The sequence below is a fragment of the Nicrophorus vespilloides genome, unplaced genomic scaffold (genome assembly GCF_001412225.1).
Source record: "Nicrophorus vespilloides isolate i.1.1-1 unplaced genomic scaffold, Nicve_v1.0, whole genome shotgun sequence".
In the NCBI taxonomy this organism is placed as follows: Eukaryota; Metazoa; Arthropoda; class Insecta; order Coleoptera; family Silphidae; genus Nicrophorus; species Nicrophorus vespilloides.
In genome coordinates this window covers 259,846-283,394 of record NW_017098319.1, presented here as the reverse complement: position 1 = coordinate 283,394, position 23,549 = coordinate 259,846, and the positions used below count along the sequence as shown (strand labels likewise).

General features: G+C 31.3%; 1 protein-coding gene across 13 annotated transcripts in view; it reads right to left on the bottom strand.

The window, feature by feature from the left end:
- The window catches only part of LOC108562169 (uncharacterized protein CG43867), a 97,954-nt gene that overhangs the window by 5,022 nt on the left and 69,383 nt on the right, over window positions 1–23,549 (bottom strand). For 8 of the 13 annotated variants that reach the window (XM_017920407.1, XM_017920413.1, XM_017920410.1 and 5 more), the window contains exons 2-3: window positions 8,003–8,065; window positions 58–882 (exon numbers count right to left, since the gene is read on the bottom strand). In XM_017920407.1, coding sequence (XP_017775896.1) covers window positions 58–882; window positions 8,003–8,065 — 888 coding nt within the window. Of the gene's footprint in view, window positions 1–57; window positions 883–2,080; window positions 2,167–5,122; window positions 5,425–8,002; window positions 8,066–22,431; window positions 22,725–23,549 lie in introns of those variants that run through there. The other 5 variants (XM_017920415.1, XM_017920416.1, XM_017920417.1 and 2 more) reach the window with 4 other exon arrangements.

The window sequence follows — 23,549 nt, the reverse complement described above, 5'->3', positions numbered from 1 at the left end:
TAAAAATAATAATGTTAACGTTTCATAATTGTAATGTAAAATTTATTTATAAATTACCGTTGTGTTGTTGCCTTCACCGTCGCTGGAATCATCCGAAGAATCACCGGTGAAAGGCATTGAGCGAATCTGACTGGCCCTTCCCTTGACGGTTGCGTAAACTGGTACAGGAATGTCTTGGTATCCAGCTTGTTCTGGGCCCATGTCGCTGGGTGTTGTACCGGTCAAGGTGAGGCCACCTGCAGCCACTTGGTAAATCCTATCCTCCCAGCTAGGGAATCTGTGCAGAGGAGGCGTTGGTGCCCTGGGCCAGGCTACCTTCTCCCTGCTGGGAGTATAGATCTCCGCATAATCATGTGCCAAATCAGAATCTGAAGCACTGCTAGGAACTCGGCCCAAACTTAAATTATCAACTGCAGCGCAAAGATCTTCAGTTAAAGGATCCATACTGGAGTTGCTAGGTAGAAAATTGACGCTGGTTACGAGGTTGCTTGGTATGAGGGGTTGGTGTGACGGTTCGAAGCTCGCTGAGACACATACGGATTGGTGTCGACGGTGTCTCGTTGAAGATGACGCCGCACCCTTCGGCTCCGGTGAACAGCTTTCCGATCGACGGCGGTCTGCTAAGGCCAGGTGATTCTTCAGCAGTTCCAGCTGCTGGTTGCACTTGATATTCTGCTCCCGGAGTGTTTGGTTCTGCTGCTCTAGCTCCTTGAGCTTATTCGTAACCCATTCCTTGATGCGGGCCGCCTTCGCCTCGACCTGTCTCGCGTCCTGAAGGCGAAGTTGACGTTGCTCCTCAACTTCACCTTCCAGCCGCGATATCTGAGTCGTGTTGGAATCACTTTGCTGCGACCATGCTAGCTTCTGTTCCATTATTCGTACCTGAAAATAGTCAAAAGCAAATGTTCATTTTAAAGTCCATTTAACTTGCAAAACGGAAATGGATTTCGGAAGTCGCCTTTCCATCATCGCGTACAGGATTAAATAATATCTCGAGAAGATATAAAAATAGATGCACTTATTTACGGCATTGTAAGACATGTGTCTCGACTAATTTGTAACTGGAAACAGGTGTTGAGTATTAATGTGACATTAATGATTCGTTTCAAACGTCAACAGCAACGAGAGGCACTTCTGTACCAATTTAAAATATTATTAATAAGGTACACTCGCTTTTTCATCATGTTCTAGAATACATTTAGATTTATTATAGGTCTTAAAAAAATATATATTTTAAGTCTTAAATAAATGAGCTGTACAAAATATCACTTCCATGTAATACCACTAAATCTTAAAAACGCGTTTAAGTGACTTTGAAGAAGAGACAAAGTAATGTGCGTGCATCGATAAAAAATTGTAAATTGGAGATCAAACAAATAAAATACATCTTATATATTATAGAATCAACAATATAATGTATGTAACTTGTGTTGTATTACAATATTTCATAATGTGTTTTTTAACGTGCTGAAATAGTTCTTAGATGACTGTGTCCAATTAGACGTTGTATTTAGTTATACAATATTGTTTATTATCATTTTTATATATTTTTAATACAAAATTCGTATTCAAAGTATGAAGTAATAAAGTCATAAACTATACAATACTGTGGTAAATAGCCCAATGTATATAATTATTAGTGCAAAATAATATTATCTAAATTTTAATCGATAATAACTATGTATTATTAAATTTTTTAATAATAATATTATGCATATATAAACATATATAACATTGTAATAATTATGTATTGTGGTTTAAAGAGAAAGTATAATGTTCAGCATATAACGTTTCTTATGTACAAAATGAGTCACGTAAAAATCCAATATCTAGGAGTAATTGGTAATTCGTCCGTGCACAAGAAATAAATTGCTATAGAGAAAAATAAAATGAAGCAATTATATAATATAATATGCAACTGTCTGAAATTCCAGGTTTTATATTGAAATTATTCATGAGATGAAGTCGGAAACTCCGATAAGAAAAATTGATTAATTTTATGAATCATTATTATGCTGAATAATGTAAACGCATTTCTTTATCCGCCGTAACACCGGGCATTTCCTTTTCCCTTTTTTACCTGAGGTCTCCATGGTGTGCGTGTGCGTCCTTTATGATAATAGAAATCGGATATTACAGCGAAATCTCAGTTTGCGTGCCCTTTCTTTCGATGTTGAGGAACAATAGGTCACACTAACACACTGACTGTCGGGCTCGAACTGTCTGCAGAGCACGAAGAGAACGCGTATGGTCTATAAATGGCGCCAGAGCGTCGCGACGCCGTCAGTAAACTTCCCCAACGAGGGTGTTTGCCCCTCGGCTCAGCTCACTGGCAGTCGGCCAAGCACCCTACAATAATAGCACAAGCTCTCTTCCTCTATTTTTGATATAACTCATCCCGAAAGAACCTCAAATCTCCTCAAATAACAGCATGGATGTAACACACAACAACTACAGAAAAAAACACAAGAAGAAAAAATCTTCCGAAAATATATCCAAGTGCACGCCGCTATATATTCACAATACAAACATTCCCGGACTATAAATAAATTTCGAATGGAAGGAAAGACAGAATGAAGGGAAAAAGAAACGGTGAGGGGATCAACTGGAAGCGCCAGGTGTCTGCATACCAAATCGCTTTTTTCTCGTCAACAAATTAAAAATTATCTATTCATGCTTAAACTTCTGGAAATGAACTTTAAGCGAATTTCTCCATGAAAACTATCCTTTCTCCTCTCTTTTTTTCCTGTGTCCACACAATGTTTATTCTCGGTGACTCATTTAATATTAACCTAAATACTATAGGGGGAGAAGACACCCCACCGTTAAACATGTAGGGTGCATATGTGTGTACGCGCGTGTGTGTGCGTGCGTGTATTGTGTTACACATTTTAAAATCCCTAACAAAAAGGACGTATGTCTGTGCAGCAGTTTTGCGGATCCTTCGTTCCCCCATGCAGAACACAGGACCGTACACACGAGTAACAACTTCAAACGACTGCGATGATTAAATTGTAAACCGAATCGCATTCCACGAATTATATTTGATTTGATTTAGCAAGGCTTCACGGTATAACTCTGTTCTGTACGGTGGGCATACGAAACATCAAACGTGATCAAACGGAAAACGGTTATTTGTCAGAGCCGTCGTCATGGAACACTGCACGTACGAAAATATACTTTTGTAATTAAAGAAAACAAAATAAAATCATAACTGTATTTTCGAAATACAAATTATTTGAATCGTGCACCGTTCATCCATTATCTACTTTAACATATATGATACAAACTAACTTTATGAATACAATAGTAATTCGTAAATAATTTACCAAAAAGTCAGTATTAGTAATATCTAATTAGCAAATATTATATTAAATAAAAAAATGTAAATTATTTGTAATAATAATGATTACTTTACTGAAAGACTATGGTCAACCGTAAATGTGTTAATATGTTAAAAAAAAATGTCATCGTTTATCATTAAGATATGATTCTACACTTTTAATTATATTTTCGTTTTGATATAATTGAAACATACTGAACCGGATTTCGAAAATTTGTTGTCCTTTGGGAGTAATATTTATTATGTGTTTGCATTTGAACGGTCTAGACACGTGTCTAGCATATATCACATGCGAGAAATAGTGTCTTTAATAAATTCTACGTTGACACAAACAAAAATCATGTCCTTATGTGTCGACCGTAATCCTGATAATTCGAATTTATAGCTTAATATAAATATCAATATCTAAAAAAATAATTATAAAAAAATTACTTCAAAATACGGATTTTGAACATATAGCAAAAAGACTATCGTCGAATATATTTTATTTAAATGTCAGATGTTACAATTATTTTAACTTTTGACATTGCCATTGATTAGAAAATTGTAGATTAGTCTAAAAGTATATATTTATACTACAAGAATTAAGAAGTCTTTGTATATGTAAGTTTAAATATAAATATACATTAAAAATAGCTAATACTAATGCAATATTACAATCTGAGTACTTGCTTCTAAGTATCTCGAAGATCTAGAAGTATAGTTCATAAAAGTAGAGTCAACCAAATAAAATAATCATGGATAACTTTTACTATAAAATGGTTAGGTGTATTATCATTTAATGAAGATTAACACCCAATAATTGCTTATTCAATGTATAAATAAGAAAAAATAGATAAAAATAAAAGAACAAGAAACAGCCTAAAAGATAATCATCAGATCTGAGATATAGAAAGAAATATTCGATTCATATAAATGCACAGTTATTTCATAATTTATGATAACGCAAACACGAAAACGTTTTAAATAAATTTAATTTTACATTTATTCTTTCTTTTAATCTATGTACTATTTATGTTATTTTTATTAATATTTTTATTTGTTTAAACATTTTATATGTATTTCTTAAGAATGCATAAAATCAAAAACTTAATTTGCATTGGGTGTATCAAATTAATAACAACTCTTTTCCACATGTAAATTGTGAAATATTAATAATTTATATGAAACAAACAGCAAAAGGAAATAGAAGCAAAGTACTCCTTCCAAGAAATAGTCAAGCTATTTACTATGCGCTTACCGACATAAAACGATGCAAATGAATACTGATGTAATTTACATGCAACGCAGCGAATAAAATAATATATTTACATTACAAATAGTGTGTGTGTGTAGAGTAGAAGCAACATAAGCAAGAAAGACAAACAAAACATAACAATAAACGATTGATAGTCTCAATCGATTTCTTATTGGATTCTCGCTTACTACTAATAAACTTGGTAATAAGCGATATAAATAAATAAAACTTGGTGTCCAATCAATTATTTGTAACGTTCTTTTACAACCAGCCATTAAAATTGGATGTAACAAAGTCTACGGTTGCTGCATGAAATTCGAATCTTCCATTTCCATCGCAAAACCAAACAACAAATGTCAATATTAAATATTAATCAAGGCATTGTTGTCTTAGCAAATATTTGAAGGGAATAATGAATGAGTTGGTTTTGTTTTGGATGTATTTGCCCAGAGAGGAGAGTTGATTATTTATGATCGGACTGCTCTGTAGGTAAGGCTACCACTTAAATGTTGTAACGGTAAATGTTTAAATGTTAAACTTACATTTTCTTCTGATGAATGTCACACCGTAAAAACACGCTGGATTCGCGCACAACAGCACTGGGAAAGGTCGCACGGGGTCGTTATGCGACCTGGAGGATATATACAACAGGCACGTCACGGCGTCGGTCGTTCGATGGGGTTTTTCGGATTCGTTATGGGGTATTTCCAAAATGATATAATGGAATATTAGGCCGTTCGGTAACGGAAAGAAGTACCTTTTTTTTCGAAGAGTGTTTTTTCTGTCAGCTGCAGGACGCCATGACCGTCACACACCGAACACACGGCCGAGCGCCAGCGTCGCGACGGAAAATAATCAATAACAGACGATAGCGAAAGTGAGAGGCGCGTTGCATGGCAACCCCCGAACACCCCACACATACACTCAGCCTACATCCCTTACATCCCTTTCTGCAGGGATGCCCTCCCGTCGTCTCGGCAAAACTGCCAACATTCAAGAGCCAAAAATGTGTAACATCAAAGAGGTGCTGGATTTCCCTTTGCGCTCAATTAAACTTACAACGAATTCTGGATAGAACCTAATCTCCACATTCAGCATAACATTTAATACCACTTGGTTGGAGTGTACGCATATTTTCGATTCCGGATAAAACCACGTGGAAATTTCGTATTCAAAGGCTTCGCCTTTTAATGGTCTATGTTCAAAGGATATTACCATTCATACATAAACAATTACAATTCATTGGTGACAGAATTATTAATATATAATTTTGCATTGCATTAAATGCATATGCGAATATTTGTTTGTTTAATCCTAATGTGGTAAAAAAGAATATAGAATATATTACCCATTAAAAATTTAAATGTTTTTAAATAATTAAAGACGTTTTAATTTTCACATAAAAATATAAAAAAGCAAATTAAAATGAGAAATATTTATTGCTAGTTGCAATAGTTTTTGCTAGTTTTTGTTTTGAAATTAATGACGTAATTGTATAATTATTGTAATATATATTGGAATTATTATTAGAAATATTTATTTATATATTAAATACCATACATTTTTATATTTAATTATATTGATATTTAATTTATCTTTTTTTTGTAGATTACATAATGTATTTTATATTGAAGGGAAGATTCATAAAGAACATCTGTTGTTTAACCCTTTGAAGGGCCAGAAATTCCTAAATTTCTAGATAATTTAATCAGATAACTTCGTCAATTGAATCAACAGCGGATAGTACGGATTCAACATAAACATCTATCAAATTCATCTCTTTCCTGGACATTTTCTAGAAAATTGTAATAAGGCTTCATTAGTGCCCTCAAACAATTAAATTATTACAACTAATCTAATTACACTATGTGTGACATTACAAATAAATATCTGTCAGGCGTAACAACTCATATCATTACTTTTCTTATCTAATTATGGGGTACATATAATGTCCCATAACACCAACTATTATTGGTTATCAATTATTGAGTTCAACGTTATTGAAACTGAACTAACAACTACATTTGTTAACATTTACATAGCAGTGGGTACGCCTTATAGACATTTCTATCAGATGATAAATATAATTTGGATGTATCACAACATACTTGTTATGAGCTGAATGTCTACCCAAAAAAACATATACATAAAAAGTTGATATTACATAAACAAATCAGAATGCTATAATTCCATTCAATTCAGATATAAATAAATCACTAACTCTCCAATATACATTGTGTAACTTTCATAAGCTGTGAATTATATAATTATTATTTGAATATACAATCATAATGAAGAGATATAAATTCATTTATATAACTTTCATTATATCAAAAATTATTTGCTAGTATTTAATAATTATATATAATTCGGTGCTTGGCTTTCTTGGTACAAGGTTATAAATTAAATTGTTTAAATCATAAAATTAAAAAGTAAATATTTAAAATTAATATATGAAAACGGTGACAATTTCTAAATAAATATAAATGATCTCATACACATGACAGGCTTCTATCTTATTTACATTACATATTTGTAAATAACTTGCATATGCTTATTCAGATAAAAAATAATAAACAAAAGTTACTTATTTATATTTAATTACATCCACTAAAATATTAATTATTATGTAATAATAAAAACAATATTTTATGGAATATCATTTTTAGAAGGTTTCATTCTTAAATGGCCATCAACCACAAGGTTTTAATATATAAAAACGGTGACAATTTGTAAATAAATATAAATGATCTCATACATATGACCGGCTTCTTTCTTATTTACATTACATATTTGTAAACAACTTGCATATGCTTATTCATATAAAAAATAATAAACAAAACTTTTTATGGAATATCATTATGGAATATCATTTTTAGTAGGTTTCATTGTTAAAAGGCCATCAACCTCAAGGTTTTATACTAATTGTATTTTTTTTAAACTAAAACAAGGATGTTAAATATTATGTATTAAATAGCATTACGATTAAAACTTGACATTTTTTAACGAATTAGAAAGGACGTTAATATTATGATAATTATTAATGAAGATATTACATATCCACTATTAATATGCAACGAATTCGATACGAATGGCAATGATCGAATTGCATGCATTAAAATGTAGGATTTCAAGTTACATTCTATTACTTATTCCAATCTAATATGACACATGTTTTCCAATTACTAATTAAATTTGTTATTAATAAACCTAATTATTGCTAATATTAATGATTACGTTATAGCAATTTGCAACTATTTCGCATTAACAAGAAGTGGAATATTAGCATTTGCAGACTGTATGAATTAAAGGTGTATAGTATAAATACAGCCGTATAGCCTTTACTTCGTTAGAAGTAAGTTATATAAAATATGCACTCAAATGTGTACGTTAATTGAATAAATACTAAGTTGAGTCATTACCTTATCCTCCGCCTCTTCAGCACGGCCTTCCGCTTCGAGAACTCGCTGCTCGAGCTCGGAAAGCTGAAAACAAATTGCATAATTAAAAAAAATGTTAATTAAAAAAAAACAAAATGATACATTTTTCGACACACAACCATTATTAAATTGTATAATAAATACATATAAGTTAAGAATAATTTGTTGATTATATTCATATATATTTTTTTCTTATTTACAAATAATAATTTAGTATGAAACAAAGTAAAAAAATAAAAGTAAATGAATTATCTTTTTATTATAATTCTCATATAATATCCGGTTCTGGAATATCCTGTTATCCGCGGAAAGTAGCATCGTAGCGCCATCTTCAGCAACCCCCAACACGTAGAACCACCTTACCCCTTAGCAAGTTCAGTGGATGCAGCACAGATGTCGCCACATACACTGGAAATACTATTTCCTTGAAGTGATGTTACATGACTTACCCTCGTAACATTTGCTAACCAAACATTATTCTACAATTCGAAACAACTTCAACAATTAACGGAATTATATTTATACTTGTTATATTGAATTGAATTGTAAATATTAGTCGATGAAACTTTGCTCCGAAATTCTATTGTAATGCAGGATCGTGTTTACTATAAACAGATTGATGTTTAGTATGCAAAATACTTAACTGCCAATGGGCAAATTACTGAATATAATGTAAATATAATGTAACAACCTCATTAATAATTTAATAATATTGATACTGATATAATTACCAACAGACATGTTTCGATAATAAAATAGAAAAGCAAGTATATTAATACAGTAATCAAATAACACAATTATTATATTTTCAAATTGTAAATAATTATTCTAAGTAAAGCAATTTTAAAATTTCATTGAAATATAATTCATAATGTATTAACGCAGTCTATGCGCCATAGAATAAAATATTTACATGTAAATATTAAATAATTTAATATTATTAAATGTAATAATATATATAATAGCATATTTTTCATAGTTCCACAAATGATGAATTTCAAATGTTGTTGAATTTCTTCTGGAACTCCATTTCAAATATGTTTTTACTTTCTGACCGGATTGCTGAGCTAAACTGAGACTTGTATCTAATTAATTTTTTGGAAAACGATATTCTAACATATAATTAAGATATAGATGTAATTAATATAATAATAGTTCTTATTATAATTGTTCAATTTCTGCTATCAATCAAAATGTTTCTTTTATTAAAAAAATGTAATAAAATATATGAATATATAGATTATTAAATTGTTTTGGTTTCTATATTAGTTTTGCATAAAGTAATTAAAATTTTGGTTATATTTATTATTGAAATCTGAAAATTAAAATTGAATCTTCTTCAAATTTATGAACGTCTAATTAGTGCTCTATAACAAGTATCAATTAGAAATGATTAAAAAGAAGAGTAGAAAATATGATGGAGTAATAATGGGTCTTCCTTGTAATCGATTAAACGACTGCAGGGACAAAATTAATTAAAAATGTAATAAGCTCATATAGCACGGAACAAGCAATTACCATTCGTAAAAGTAAATATTTTCATAAATCCGAAGAAATGCACGAATCATTTGTGCACGCCAAGTTAACATATTCTAATGCATAATTCATATTTGCATATTCTGAGGCAATTGCATTACAGTATAGTAAATATGCATTAATTAGTAAATTGCACGGACGTATTTTAATTAGAGAAATGTATCATGGGGGCGAAGTCGAAGAAAACCGCAGACGGAGTCGCCCCCGGGTCGCTTCGTTTTGCAGAGAAACAAATGGAAAACAAACCGAGGAAAGTAATTTCTCTCCTGAATGGAAGCGTTTTGTTTTATGTAAAAGCTCCTCCGGGCGATTGAATGCAAGGTCTTCGAGGACCTCTCGTTTCCTCCACATTCTCTGCTCGCTGATACAACGCAACGAAGAATCATATTTATTTCAATAGAAGTCGCAAACGTAATAAGGCGGAATTGAATCGTCCTGAGAAAATTGGGCATTGCGACAAAATCCGATTTTCCGAATCGCTTCGTTTTATCGTCATTATGTGGCTTAGTCGTGCTTAGGTATTATTAGTATTCTGCGTTATAACGAATCGCGCGCACAGGAAATGTGCAGCAACGTGGTTGTAAATAATTTAGAGGTTGTTGGTGATTGATTGAATCGACTGGGTATATCGAAACGGATGGGATATTTTATAACGTTGCCACATAGGCAGGTAACGCTTCGAGAAAATATAAACCACGTGTTGCATACACACATTGCGGTGGTTTCCAGTTTTCCTAGTTGAAAGCCTTTAAATTTCCAGGCACGTGCAACCACCTACCTACGTACCTCCTACCCAAACCGTACACATACACACAAGAGCCTGGATGTATCGATGGAAATAAAAACCGCAATTCCACCAAAACAAACCTTATTTACATTTTCAATCAAATCCCCATCTGCCGCGAATTTAATTCATCGAATTTCCTCCCCTCCGATAATATATGATGGATATTCCAATATCCCGAGCAGACGCTTTTCGCGTTTCCTTTCCTTCCAATTACTCTCTTTCAAGTTTCCTGAAAACAAATTTGCACACAATATTGTTGTTTCCTCTCTCTCTTTCTCCTTTCATCTAATACCATCTTTCATCGTCTTTCTTGTGTGTATTTTTAATTTTCCTGTCCGACGGAACTTAATCAACTTCCCGCTGCTACATTATATTTTTCTATATTATTATTTTTTCATTTCTGTAATTTTCCCCGTCGCGTTCTTCTTCTTCTTCTTCTCGATCTCATCTTCATCTCCTTGTTGTTCCTTTCTCTCGTCTGCCATAGTAATGGTAACGGGGATAATAAATTGCGAAAACTTAATCATTTATCTAGACAAATGAAAGAGAGGAGAGAGAAAGAAGGATATCCCTTTTCGTACTCCCCCCAAGGAAATGTGATGAAGTTTAGTAAGGAAGCGAGCGAGGGAACAAGCAACAAGCAATGCACACATATGGTCTAATTAACGTAATATGGAACAATACAATTTCGCTCCGCGGCTTCCATAATGTAAATTTACACTCTAAATAGGGACTAAGTAAGAAAACGAAAACAAAAAAGTTAGATATAAGATCTTATTGCATGTCGTAATAAAATTTAAGCTTGAACGAAAAATTGTTGGGAGGAAATTCTGTCTGCGTTGTACGCAGTAAAGAAGCAATTTTTATGAAGCGCACTAATTTTCCATTGCATACATATGTGTACAGTATTAAGTTACATTGTGTGCTCTACCTGAATGATAATTAATGTTAGCGCTTGTTATTAATTACTTGCTGCATCAAAGCTTTAGAAACTGTTTAAATTCCGAGACTACCGCACATGGCATACACAGCTGCTCAGCACATACTTTTATCACAAACACTAAAGAAACCGGACGTCAAAAGATGTGCATTAAGCCTGCTGCATTTGGATCACGTAACTCATATTATATTTATTATTACTAGAGGCGCATTAACAAGTTGTAAATGTGGATTATAATTAATTAACTTTATTCTTACATATTCCATATTTGTATTATATTACAAGCCAGAAATGTTGGCAGGTTGTGAATGAATAACAAAAGTTAAAAATAAATTATATTACAAATAATAAATTTCAAAATATTTTAGTTATTTAATAAAATAATTTATTACTTTAATTTAAAAATAAAAAACTGTTTAATTTTATCCACACTATACATGACAAACATGTCAGTATTATCAAACTATTTATACAATATGGTATGCAATTGACAATATCAGTTCAATTTGCATTTAGTATAGATGAAAAATTATTAATAATTAATATTATTGTATATTAACATACATTTTACTTATATAAATCAATTTAGATTTGTGGTGTATCTTATGTCTTTTACATGCCAGGGCACGTTTTTTACGCTATTAGGCTAATTATAAAATGGAGAAGTTTTAATTGTGTTCTAAAAATATATTTTAAAGTCTTTTCATGACATTCATAATTTATTAAAAATCATCAATATTTTGTATTTAATTTATAATCATTATTTGAATAAAATATAGTTATAATTAGATTTGATTGCTGTTAGATTAATATTTTACTCAAAAATTTAATAATACAATGATTTAATTATAAAATCAACTGTTATGTTAATAAGTCTTGTTTTTAAAGATGATTCTTATAGTACCCACATTCTAAATCTAAAAATTCTCATCTCTTAAGTTTTTTTTTCTCATCCATATAAATAATAACCAACATAGACTGAAATAGTTCGGTCAATGGCCGATTAGCAAGATTGTTTTTCAAACCCAAAAAATAATAATAAACTAAAATCTGACATTCTAATTTTACAGCATAATAAACAATTCGGAGCAAAATAAGTGATTCCATGTTATGGTTTACTATAATAAAGATGTCTTGTTATATACAAGCGGACTTTCTACTCGAAGTTAGAGACGGTTTCAAAGGTTTTAGTGCAGTCGTTCTATTTCCTACGTGATCCATTTTGGTGGGTCAAAACACATCGCGGACCACCTACATCATATTTACGTTGTCTTCTTGCTCCACAGATGTAAACCAGTTTACTGTATGTGCGGGGACCACCTGGAGGAAGACCATATTTCGAAGTCCAGCTGATTCAGACCATATCGCGTTAAGTGCGAGCTTTCTTTGTGGCACTTAGACCGTTATCGATTTAAGCCGATGTGATTATACAATCGTATAATTAAATTATGAACATTAAGTTGCGATATTAAAAAGGTAACCTACATCTTGATCGATCAATATATGATGCAACGGCTCAATTATATCTCAGTTTCTATTGTTAGCTCATTGTCTCTCTCTCTTCTCAATGTGAATACACCTCTTGGTTTGGAGGAATTACTTGAATGAAGTAACAGATGAGATTTTGTGTTTCTATTTTGTGTACGAATTTATCAATTCTGTATTTCAATTAAAAGTTTTCGGAACGGCGAAATCATAACGTCATTAGGTTACAATGAAAACTTTTCATGCAATTTCAAGTGAATTGGATGGAGGGAGGCTTTTACATATAATCCACTTTAATAAGCTTTTGGCGAAGATTTGCCTTCTACAGATATTTGAAGCACCAATTTAAACTTCGATAAATTATATATCTTCATTTTAACATAACTTTAGTTCTTAATATGTTTCATATAAATAAACAATTTATTAACTCATCATTCCATTTTATTCCAAACATTAAACAAAACATATAAATAGATTACTGAGTAATTCAATCAGCAAATTCATTGGAAGAAACATCGATAAACTATCAAAACAATAATATGAGTATATCTATTTCCTTGTATTGAAAATGCAAGAAAAACAAATCCAATTAAGAAATAGAGTGAATTGTATCATTTAATGCAAGAATGATTAGCAAATTTTATCTGGTTAATTAGTACAAAAATTGAGAAAAAAACTAACTCTGTGTACAAAAAATGTGTTAAAATAAAACAAATACAAGTAACAGTTGAATATAGTTTACAACAAAGTTTGGTATTTCTCCCAGAAGTGTGCATCTTGATATAACTGTACATAAATTATATAGTTGAGGTAAGTTTAACAGGTGCACATACAAGCTACCTGCATATTTCATAAACGTAGTGAATTGTAAACATTGAAATGAAAGGTAAAATGGGATGTAGAAGTACTGTACTTTTGAAAATACCAGATACAAAGTATCATTGATATTTTATATTATATATGTGAATGATTCCTAATGTAAACAAAAATATATTTTAATTCAACAATAAATGTATGTATTTAACTAATTTGAATGAAATATCTTATTACTTTTCTATTCTGTCTATTAGCAACACAAAGGTATAATAATACAATATTTAACTATGAACAGACATTATTTGAAATTAGGAAAATACTTCTCGTTCAAGATAATATTTATTAATGATAAAGATAGTAAAGATTTGTGACTTAGCTTATGTAACGTATTTATAATACAATCAATTTCTGTTAAAAAATAAATACGAAGAAGTAGAAAAATGAATGAATGAAAATAAATTTATTAATTTCTCTTTATTCATAAAGGTAGTTGATCTCACATGCCAGTACACATTTTATATCCTCTCCATTCTATTATCCTTATTCGCTATATATTTCATATATATTTTCAGACCAATACCTCCAAACTTTACCTTCATCATTGTTGCTTACAACTTAATTTCCCTCAAGTTTTCGCCCCCCATCCTTACACATAATCTCCAAAGCCATTCAGATTTTCTCTTAGATCTCTCGATACATTTCTCTACAAATATACGTTTCCTTTCAAGCACTACAACATCTACTTTATTATATTTGCGATATAATACCACTATTGACTTTACCCTCCTACCTCAGCAATTGCCTCTCTAACTCAGCAGGTAACTAAGCTCCATTTAGTTAGATAACATATTGTGTTTATTTTTTTTATCAGAATGAAATAAGTCTGTATAATAAAGTTATTGAATGTTGTCGAAGTTATAAATAAACAAATAATATTAATATCATATTGATTCAAGTGATGTAGGAAATTCATGGTGGTCATTATGTAAGTTTATATAAGATGCAGGATTAATTATAAGCCAATTTCGTAGAAGCCAAATGAAATTATTATATAATGTTTTATATATTTTATGAGACTTAAATTGTATAACTATAATTTAAACATGACAGTACAAAGTGTAATTGCAGTTGTTAGTTCCAATGTCTTTAAACCTCATGATAACCTATAGTTGTTAGTATGCTTGACAGACACATATCACGCACAGTGCGGACGCAGCATAATATTAGTTAAACCCATATTTAGTTTATATTAAAATGCAAGGTAGTTTCGTAGAAAACATAATCATACATATTTATCTTCTATACGCCGTGCGAACTCTGGTACTTATAAATGTATTACAGGGAAAATGCGATATTCCGCATCTGGAGAAACTACAATATCTTTTGTATAATTTGAGGTATATTTATAAATAATTTATTAGGGTATATTAGAGGAGATTTATCCAAGCGCATTCCTTTGCCAAGAAGATTTAGTCGTTCATATACCGTGCCGGTTCTCCCGATCCCGATAAAGCGGGATTTACATCCAGAAATCTGACTTAATTTCGCGGAGGAAAGTTATCCTCTTTGATTTATCACGCACCCACCTACCATATTCAATACGGTCCTGGAAGGCTTACACCTACGTTATTATCCGGAATCCCAGAAACTACGCGTCGTAACATGTTTCGCTCTCTCGCATCGATTCCCAACCGTACAAAAGAATCATTAATTTGAAAACTAGATTTAGGTGGTGGTGGTGGTGATAAATGGTGTTGTCACATCCCGAATAAATATATTCTGGGGCGCGAGCGTCTGCAGGAAGTAAATGGTATCGAAATGTATCGTTGAAAGATGAATATAGAACGTGCCCGAGAATAATGCCCAAATTTTTCCCTACTTTCCGGCCCTCGTTTTCTTATTTCGTCGCTTCCTCTTTCTACAGTTTTTTTTCTCTATGTTCTTTCCTCTGGCAAGTTTTGATGTGTTTGTCTACCAATTGACATGTCCTATATCACGTGGAAATCCCACGCGATTTGCGCACGTTCGTTATTTATGACATCGTTGCGGATGTGTGTATACACCCACAGAGAGTGAACCCTTCTTCCTGTTACCATTTTCCTTTAATTACGCGGTGAAAAAAAAGAAGCACAAGTAACATTGATATAGCTTTTGAATAATTCAAGTTAAGGTTTATACAAAAAAAAAACGACTTTTGAAAAAAAAAAAAAACGGTTATCAAACTCGAGAAATATACAAAAAATATTTTTAATACTTTGAAATTATCACAAATGTACAACATTAAATATTTTGAAAATAATTTAAGAAACTGATAAAAATAAGAAAATTATAATGATCAATAATAATGATAAATTATCAAACAGATAAAAAAAGAATTAAAGAAATGAAAGTCTTTAAATTTTACTTCATTCCATAGAAATATAATAAACTGTCCAAAATTTGATTCCATACTAGAATTTGGACATATTCCAGAGAATTTATCAAATAAATTTATATCAATAAAATAATCATTATTCGAGGCTAATAGAATTACACCAAAATTCATAAATTTTCCAAATATAGCAAATCCATCTTGAATTCACATTTAAGTATAATTAAATTTAAAAACAAACAAATAATACAATCAAGGGTGGAAAGACTGCGGTCAATAGCCTTTTGTAATCCAAACAATGCTATAAAATCATCTTTTATGTGGGAATAAAATATACTCTTAAAAAAATAAATAATAATAAGTGGAAGAAGAAATTGGAAGAAAAGAGGAAACGCATTATTTGTTCTGCCTCCATCAATTAAGATTATCCTAGTTTCCTCTTCCCGAAATAAAGAAAAGAAAGTAGACGTAAATAAAAAGAAACTATTTTATTTCTGGCTGCCATAAAGCTTCGTTTCTTCCGTTCCCTTTGTACGTTCTTTCTCTGTCTCTCTCTCTCTCTCTCTGTATATATATATTGTTTTCTTTTTTCGCTCGCTCTCTTTGTTTTGGACCAATTTTCCTGCAGTAATCAGCTTTACAACGTAACTTGTTATTTTTGGCATCGATCCTATTAGTAAGGCCCTCCTGGCACACACGTAAACCTCTTTCGCCGTAATCCGTTCCCATAGTTTGTGTGTGTTATTTATTTATTTATTTTTTTTTTTTTGTTCCCGTTTCTCCCGAAATATGATCTCATCCAATTATACGTCCCTCCCTACGATTGCGAAACGAAACTCCATCACTCCGACGAGATCATTTGCATTCCGCATGCACACGGTGCTCGTCTTCATTATAATTAATTAATTTATAATTGTTCCGTGCTATGAATTGGACATGTATACACGGCGACTAGTTGAAAGCTGTGTTCTTCTTTTTTTTTTGTTCGTTTTATATCAATTTGCCGTGCAAGGAAACGGTTTAATTAATTTAAAGTGACTTTTAATTACTTCGCAGGAAGAAGTGAAAGAGTGAAAAAGGAAATACTTTCGCAAATAATACGTTGATTAATCTAATAGATGTACTAATAAAGATTACAGGAAAACTAATACTGTATATTGCCTCATTTATTAAGTAATGCAATTAATATCACCCTACTTCCGTTGATGGTATTGTCATTGTTTTGTAATAATCCTCATACTAATACTGATTTAATTAAGAAAAATCAAAGTGTTATACATATATTAACTGTTACAAAGCGCTATTGACTATAGAACTCCGCCCTATACATCTTATTTTCATTGAAAATAACAATAATTATACGTAGGTTACAATTTCATTAGTTGTTTTGAATCGTTGGAGCTATTGTAAGGAACAGTAGCAAGAGTGTCTTGAATACCACATAAATATTTTAGCTATAAATTCGCTTGACAATACTTTAACAGCGACTGCAACGTTCCATAAAACTCGATCTAAACTTGTCTACACTATACACTACACATATTACATTCATTTGTAGCTTAAATTTAAATAATAGATGTGATATAAAGTATAATTAGCTTATATTTCTCAATAAAAATTACATCAATTATACTAACAATATGTCTTGTAATAATAATCAATATTTATTAAAACAGTTCCATAAACAAATACAAAAAATATTATTATATAATACAATAAATCAAAGGGCTATTTCATCTAATATTTTAATAATTTACATGTAAAATATCGAAAGATGTTTCTTATTTTTTTCTGTAATGATAAATGTAATATTGATAAATACATGTAGATAAATACAAGACACTATACATTGTTAAGAAATTAATGTTTAAATTAATGTATTCCATTTTTTTCCCAAAAGAGAAAAATATAACAGGCAAAATAAAGTTCAAAGACTGTTTCTTTCTTGCTGTTGACAGAAATAAATTACATTAAATACGTATAATTGCTTTTAAATTGAATTTTAATGTTGTTTAATTCGAGATGTGGGCAGAAACACAGCAAATTGTATACTTTCTACACGCATATATGTATATGTAAATTATGAGAAGTAGAATGGACGCATCCTAATAACTATTTTTTAGACTTTTTATTATTTACTGCTTTTACAACTTTGTCTGCAAAATATGATAACTTCCATTGGTTATCATGAAGTTCTAATACAATGAAACTGAACTGACAGTTGCAGGTATAGAGAGAATACATCACATGGCAATAATATCTGCAAATAAATTAAATTTTGGATTGACTTTAATAATGTTTTAATAATTATTTGAGATTGAACATAGAATAAGCATAGATTTAGGTTATGAATATTGATTGAATTATAAAAAGCATTTCTCGAGATTCAATTCCATTAAAGGAATGGCGTAGTTTTTCTTCATTCGTGACAATTCTAAGCAATGATAACATTATCCAAACAAAGAGAGCCTTTTGGACTAATCCTGATGATGACCAAGGGACCAATTACTATAAAAGGTGTCTTACATACATACAGCACAATAATGTTTAATATATTCCCCGACCGAACGGAATCAACTGTGGATCGGTACCCCTGCTGCCCCAATTATGTAAACGGAATATGGAAATTAAAAGGAAATCTGTTGCGCAGCTCTAATGATGATGTACACCTGGTTCCATCACGGTCGATGTTAATATGACCTGAATATGATAGTTGTAATATCGAGAAAGTTTCGTGCAATGATAATTGGTGATTAGGGTTCGGGAATAAGATACGATAATGATAGCGCGAATTGGTTACGATAGGGTGGTTGTAGCGGTCGTTGGGGCAGATGAAGGGGTGGTGTGGTGGATGGGTGTGCGTTGGGGGCGGAGGGGCGGCGGTTTTGGTTATATAATCGATCAATATGTTTGAGCCGCGACTGCAGCCTCACCGTAAGCGGCGGCCGAAACGATTGTAGATTTCGCATCAAACATATGCTGCTACATCCCTCGCACTCCCACACAATCCACGAGCAACCCTTCGTCCTTTTCTCCTTCCATGGGATGAGTTGATTAATTGCACTGTGCTCCGCCAATCCCCCACACACCGCACGGCAAACATGCGGACTTGTTAAATGAAATTAAATCATATTTCCGAGCCGCCACTGCTGTTACTGCTGCTGCTGATACTGATGATAGTAAAGAGGCGGTGGTACAGCCTAGTTGTAGTGGCAACAGGCTACGCTGTACCACCGCCTCTCCAACCATCATTCTATGCTTCTGCTGCGATGCACAAAACTTCGGCGCTAATATGATTTTGCGCTTTTTCAATTACACTTCAGACGAGATTATACGCTTTATTTAAATCTCCATGCTAATTTCGTTTTCGCAGATGCGAGCGTGACGGACCGACGATGCTAATAAAAATCGAACAGTTATTATCGTGCACGAACTGCTGCTGATGACTTTGCTGCTCCATTCAATTACGCCATTCCTAAATCTTTAAAAAAAATGTTTACACAAACGTAATTTCAATGTTTATATTAACATTTCACACCTCCGCGAATTATAAATTCATTAGATTCGATAAAAATGCGGGGGTTGCGAAAATTTTCACGTGTCTCCTTCGGATGGAAACCGCTGCAGTTTTCCCACGTGTAGCGGATACATGATAACCTTCATTAACCATATTAAATCGTATGGCTTTATTGGCGTTTTCCGGTGACACTCGTGTGTGTTTCTTTTTACAAAGCTTTTGTAACTACAATGAAGTAAATATGTGTTGTTCGCATTTATTTACATTCAAGAGAAACAACAGTGACTAATCAAGTAGTTCAAGTTTGATAGTTAAAGAAAGTTAAGCAGCAAGTGTCGAAAATAGTTCTTGAAAAGAAAAAAGATGGCAATCATTTTATTATATTATAATTATTATTTGTAACACTTTGGGTCATCAAAATTTCTAGAATCATAAATAAGTGGTATCGCCACAATGATGAATAAATTCTCAGAATTTGTTATCAGCATTTCTAAATTACGTAAACCAAAATAAGATAACAATGATTTGCATATAGATTTAAACGAAAATTCCAATGTATATAATAAAAGTTGCGGAAAGACTGCGGTAAACCAGAATTCTTAACAATAGAGCATACAACTATTACTATGCTCAATACTTCTTAAGATCTTAAGTTAACTAGTGTGTAGTTTTGATATGAATAAATTACTTTTTATAGAAGTATCCAAGTACACACCAAGTACCGAGTAGAAAATAGTCAATATAAGAAATATTATTAAGAATATTTGTATACAACCATTTACTAATATTAATTGAGTTGAATTTGTAATGGGAATTTGTGTCTAATAATTACCGCTGCAATTATTAGAGAGGTGGAACAACTTCACGAATTGTGAGTTTCAGATTTCGTGCTCCCTTCCGAACATATTCCTGCAATTAACCTCGACGACCCAAGGTCAAATTAGCGCGATAAAGTTCGTTGCTACCGTCAAGAGACTTAATTAAATAATTGCCGGAGTCTCAATAGGTTAAAACCTGGGAGATGCCAGAAAGATCGTGGGCATCTGGAGTTTAGTAGCATATAAAGGCATTAAAACATTTTAAACGTAAATAAATATGCATCATATAAATTTACGGAAATTAAGTAACCACTTTAACAGTGAATTATACTGCAGAAAAAAAAAAGGTTATCACCCAGGTCTGGAAATTCATAACAAGAAGAAAAGAAACACAGCATTATTGTAATTCTTTCATTCATCATCGTTATCTGATTCATAACAGCAATTGCGCTGATGTCTTCCTCTTTGATTAACGAGTACGTTTCATAATGTTATTTATATACATTTCATACAATCATTTATTTGTGCTGCAATCGTAACAATACTTCTCTTGTATGCGTTTACTCAGCAAATGGCATTCCTCATTTTATATATCTGTAAAAGCGAGTCGGTAATAACAATTATATTTTCTAATTCTATTTAGATCAACCTATAATAATTTATGATAGTTTTTATATAGAAGAATATTAGTATTGTTTATAAGTTATTTTGAAATGTATATACATTACAATACTTGCAAATACATAGATATTCTCTATATTTACAATTTTATACATTGCAATTCTTGATGACCTCGAAAAAAATACCTTGAAATATTATATCAAACATTATAAATTTAAATTGAAAATTGTTTATATTTGAATATCTTCAATATCTGTTTTTCCAAATATTATTGTTATTTTTATCAAAAATTGGTCATATTGCAGATCATTGTTTTGATTAGTTTTTAATTAGTGTACAGATAATGAAAATGGTTTTAAATGATAAACAGTTTATTTATTTTAGAACTTTATCCTAAATTACTAATACTTGTCTAATAATATTTTCATGGCAATCATTATTGATGTGATATTATGTTAATTATAATAATAATTTATTGCTTTTCCGTCTTGGTAAGATTATTATTACTATTTTCAGAAATGATAGTAAAATACGTGTATGTTGCAAATTTTGTAAAACTGTTTAAAATTGAAAAAAAAGCTGTGGTCAACACAATATATAAATAAAACGGTCAATAAAGATAATTATTTATTTAAGTAAATAAAAAATCTCGATGATTATTATAATTTTAACACTCAACGCCTCTTATAAGGTCAGTCTTCGCTCGTAAAAGATTACAAAATGAAAAGTGCTGCATTACGTTTCGGCAAGTAAAAGTCATCAAGTACATTCTTTGTGGGCCGCGGGAAAAGGCAATTAGCCGTGTTTTGTGTATGTATATGCATTCTTTTTTTTACATGTTTCGAATGTGAAAATTGTATATTTAAAAAGAAAGTTATTTTACGCGATGACTCGTGATAATTACAACTATTTAATGAGCCACTTTTTGTTCTGGCAATTACTTCTCACTAAATTTACCTGCACAAGACAACAATAATTATATAAAAAAATGTAAAATAATAAACAATAAAAACTGAAGTTATTGTGTATCTAAACCTTTCACTAAATCAAATATTGGTGTTTGCTTTAATAATTTAATGACTTATAAATCATGTCTCTTTCTTAGTTTATAAATTGATTTTCATAGTTTATTTACAAAAATTATCAATAAAACGTTGAAATGATTCATGAACCGATATTGCTATGAGGTTATTATTTTTTTTAATAATTAAATAAATTAGAATGTAATGATTCATTCATGTGGTTTTTTTATTTAAAATATTTTTGTCGGAAATTTTTTACGTAATTGTATAAGTTTTATAATAAATGTTGATATTACAGTATATATTATATCTTATATTTGTTGTCAGTTAAATTATTATATAAAAAAAAGAAAGAAAAACAGGTAATATTTCTCGTGTACATTTTTGTTTATTTAAATTATAAACGACATTGTTCATTGCACAATCCAGAACATTATGTATTCAGTTAAAAAACACGTAAAGTCAAGAGTATAAACTAAGAATGGTATTGTTTGTTACCTTCCGTAACATGTCCTCGAGTGAGTCCATGTCGGAGCTTCCGTTGTTGTTGTTGCTGGGTTGAACCATGGATGGGTGCGAGAAGCAGCCCAGGAAGCTCTAATCCCTCGTGGCGAAGAGGGCCTCGGAAGACTGCTACTAAAACGCACGCACGTACGCACCCGCACGCACAAGCTAACACAGGCACACACACCAAACCGAATCAATCCTTTTTAACACATCGTTTGCGCTCCTCGGGATCCGTGCGATAAATATAATTAATTTATAGCCAGAACCAAATTAATAGAACCTATCTGGGAAAAGAAACCACCTGATTGAGTAACGTATCACGACTGACTGAGCGACGAAGGCCAGCAATGTTGTGCTGTTGTGCTCTCCGCTCTGTTGTGCATGTGTTGTATGTATACTTCTATGTACAAGTATGTATTAATTACGCAACCGGAGACCCGAACCAAGGGGATTCCGTCGGTCGAGACTTTGATGAATTATATAGGAATGCTATTTGGAAGTATCTAACTTGTATCTGATTCACTTAGCGAATAAACAAATACATTAATTAGAAACTAGATGTTTATTACATAACACCGCCAGCCTTTGAAGACAATATTTAGGAGATTGTATTATTTCATTGTTACTGATATAGTTTATGATAATTTATTAATGTAATTGTATGGGTTTATTACTTAGGTATTTTTAGCATCAAGAAAACATACTGTCAGAGATTGTATTATATCTATATTATATTATAATTTATATAGTTCATAAAGTGGTTAGTGGTTTCAAGATAAATGATCTGAAATTGTATGCGTTTCTTTAGATTATTATAATTCACAAAAATGTTAAATTGTTATTTCTTGTTTATAACGATTATTACGATCTCAATTTTCCAAATTATTAGTTAGTAACTATTTTAAATAGGAATACAACGATATGTCGTTAATAGTAAATCTATTGATCTAAAATTTATCAAAAATATTTTTCAAATTCTTAATATTTTGTAAAATTTTATCACAAACAATAACTTCATATCATTCTCACTGCAATATTAAAACATACTTTAGGGGTTTATTTTCATTGTCTTGTATTAGTTGGAAATTCCCGTATTTTCAATATTTGCC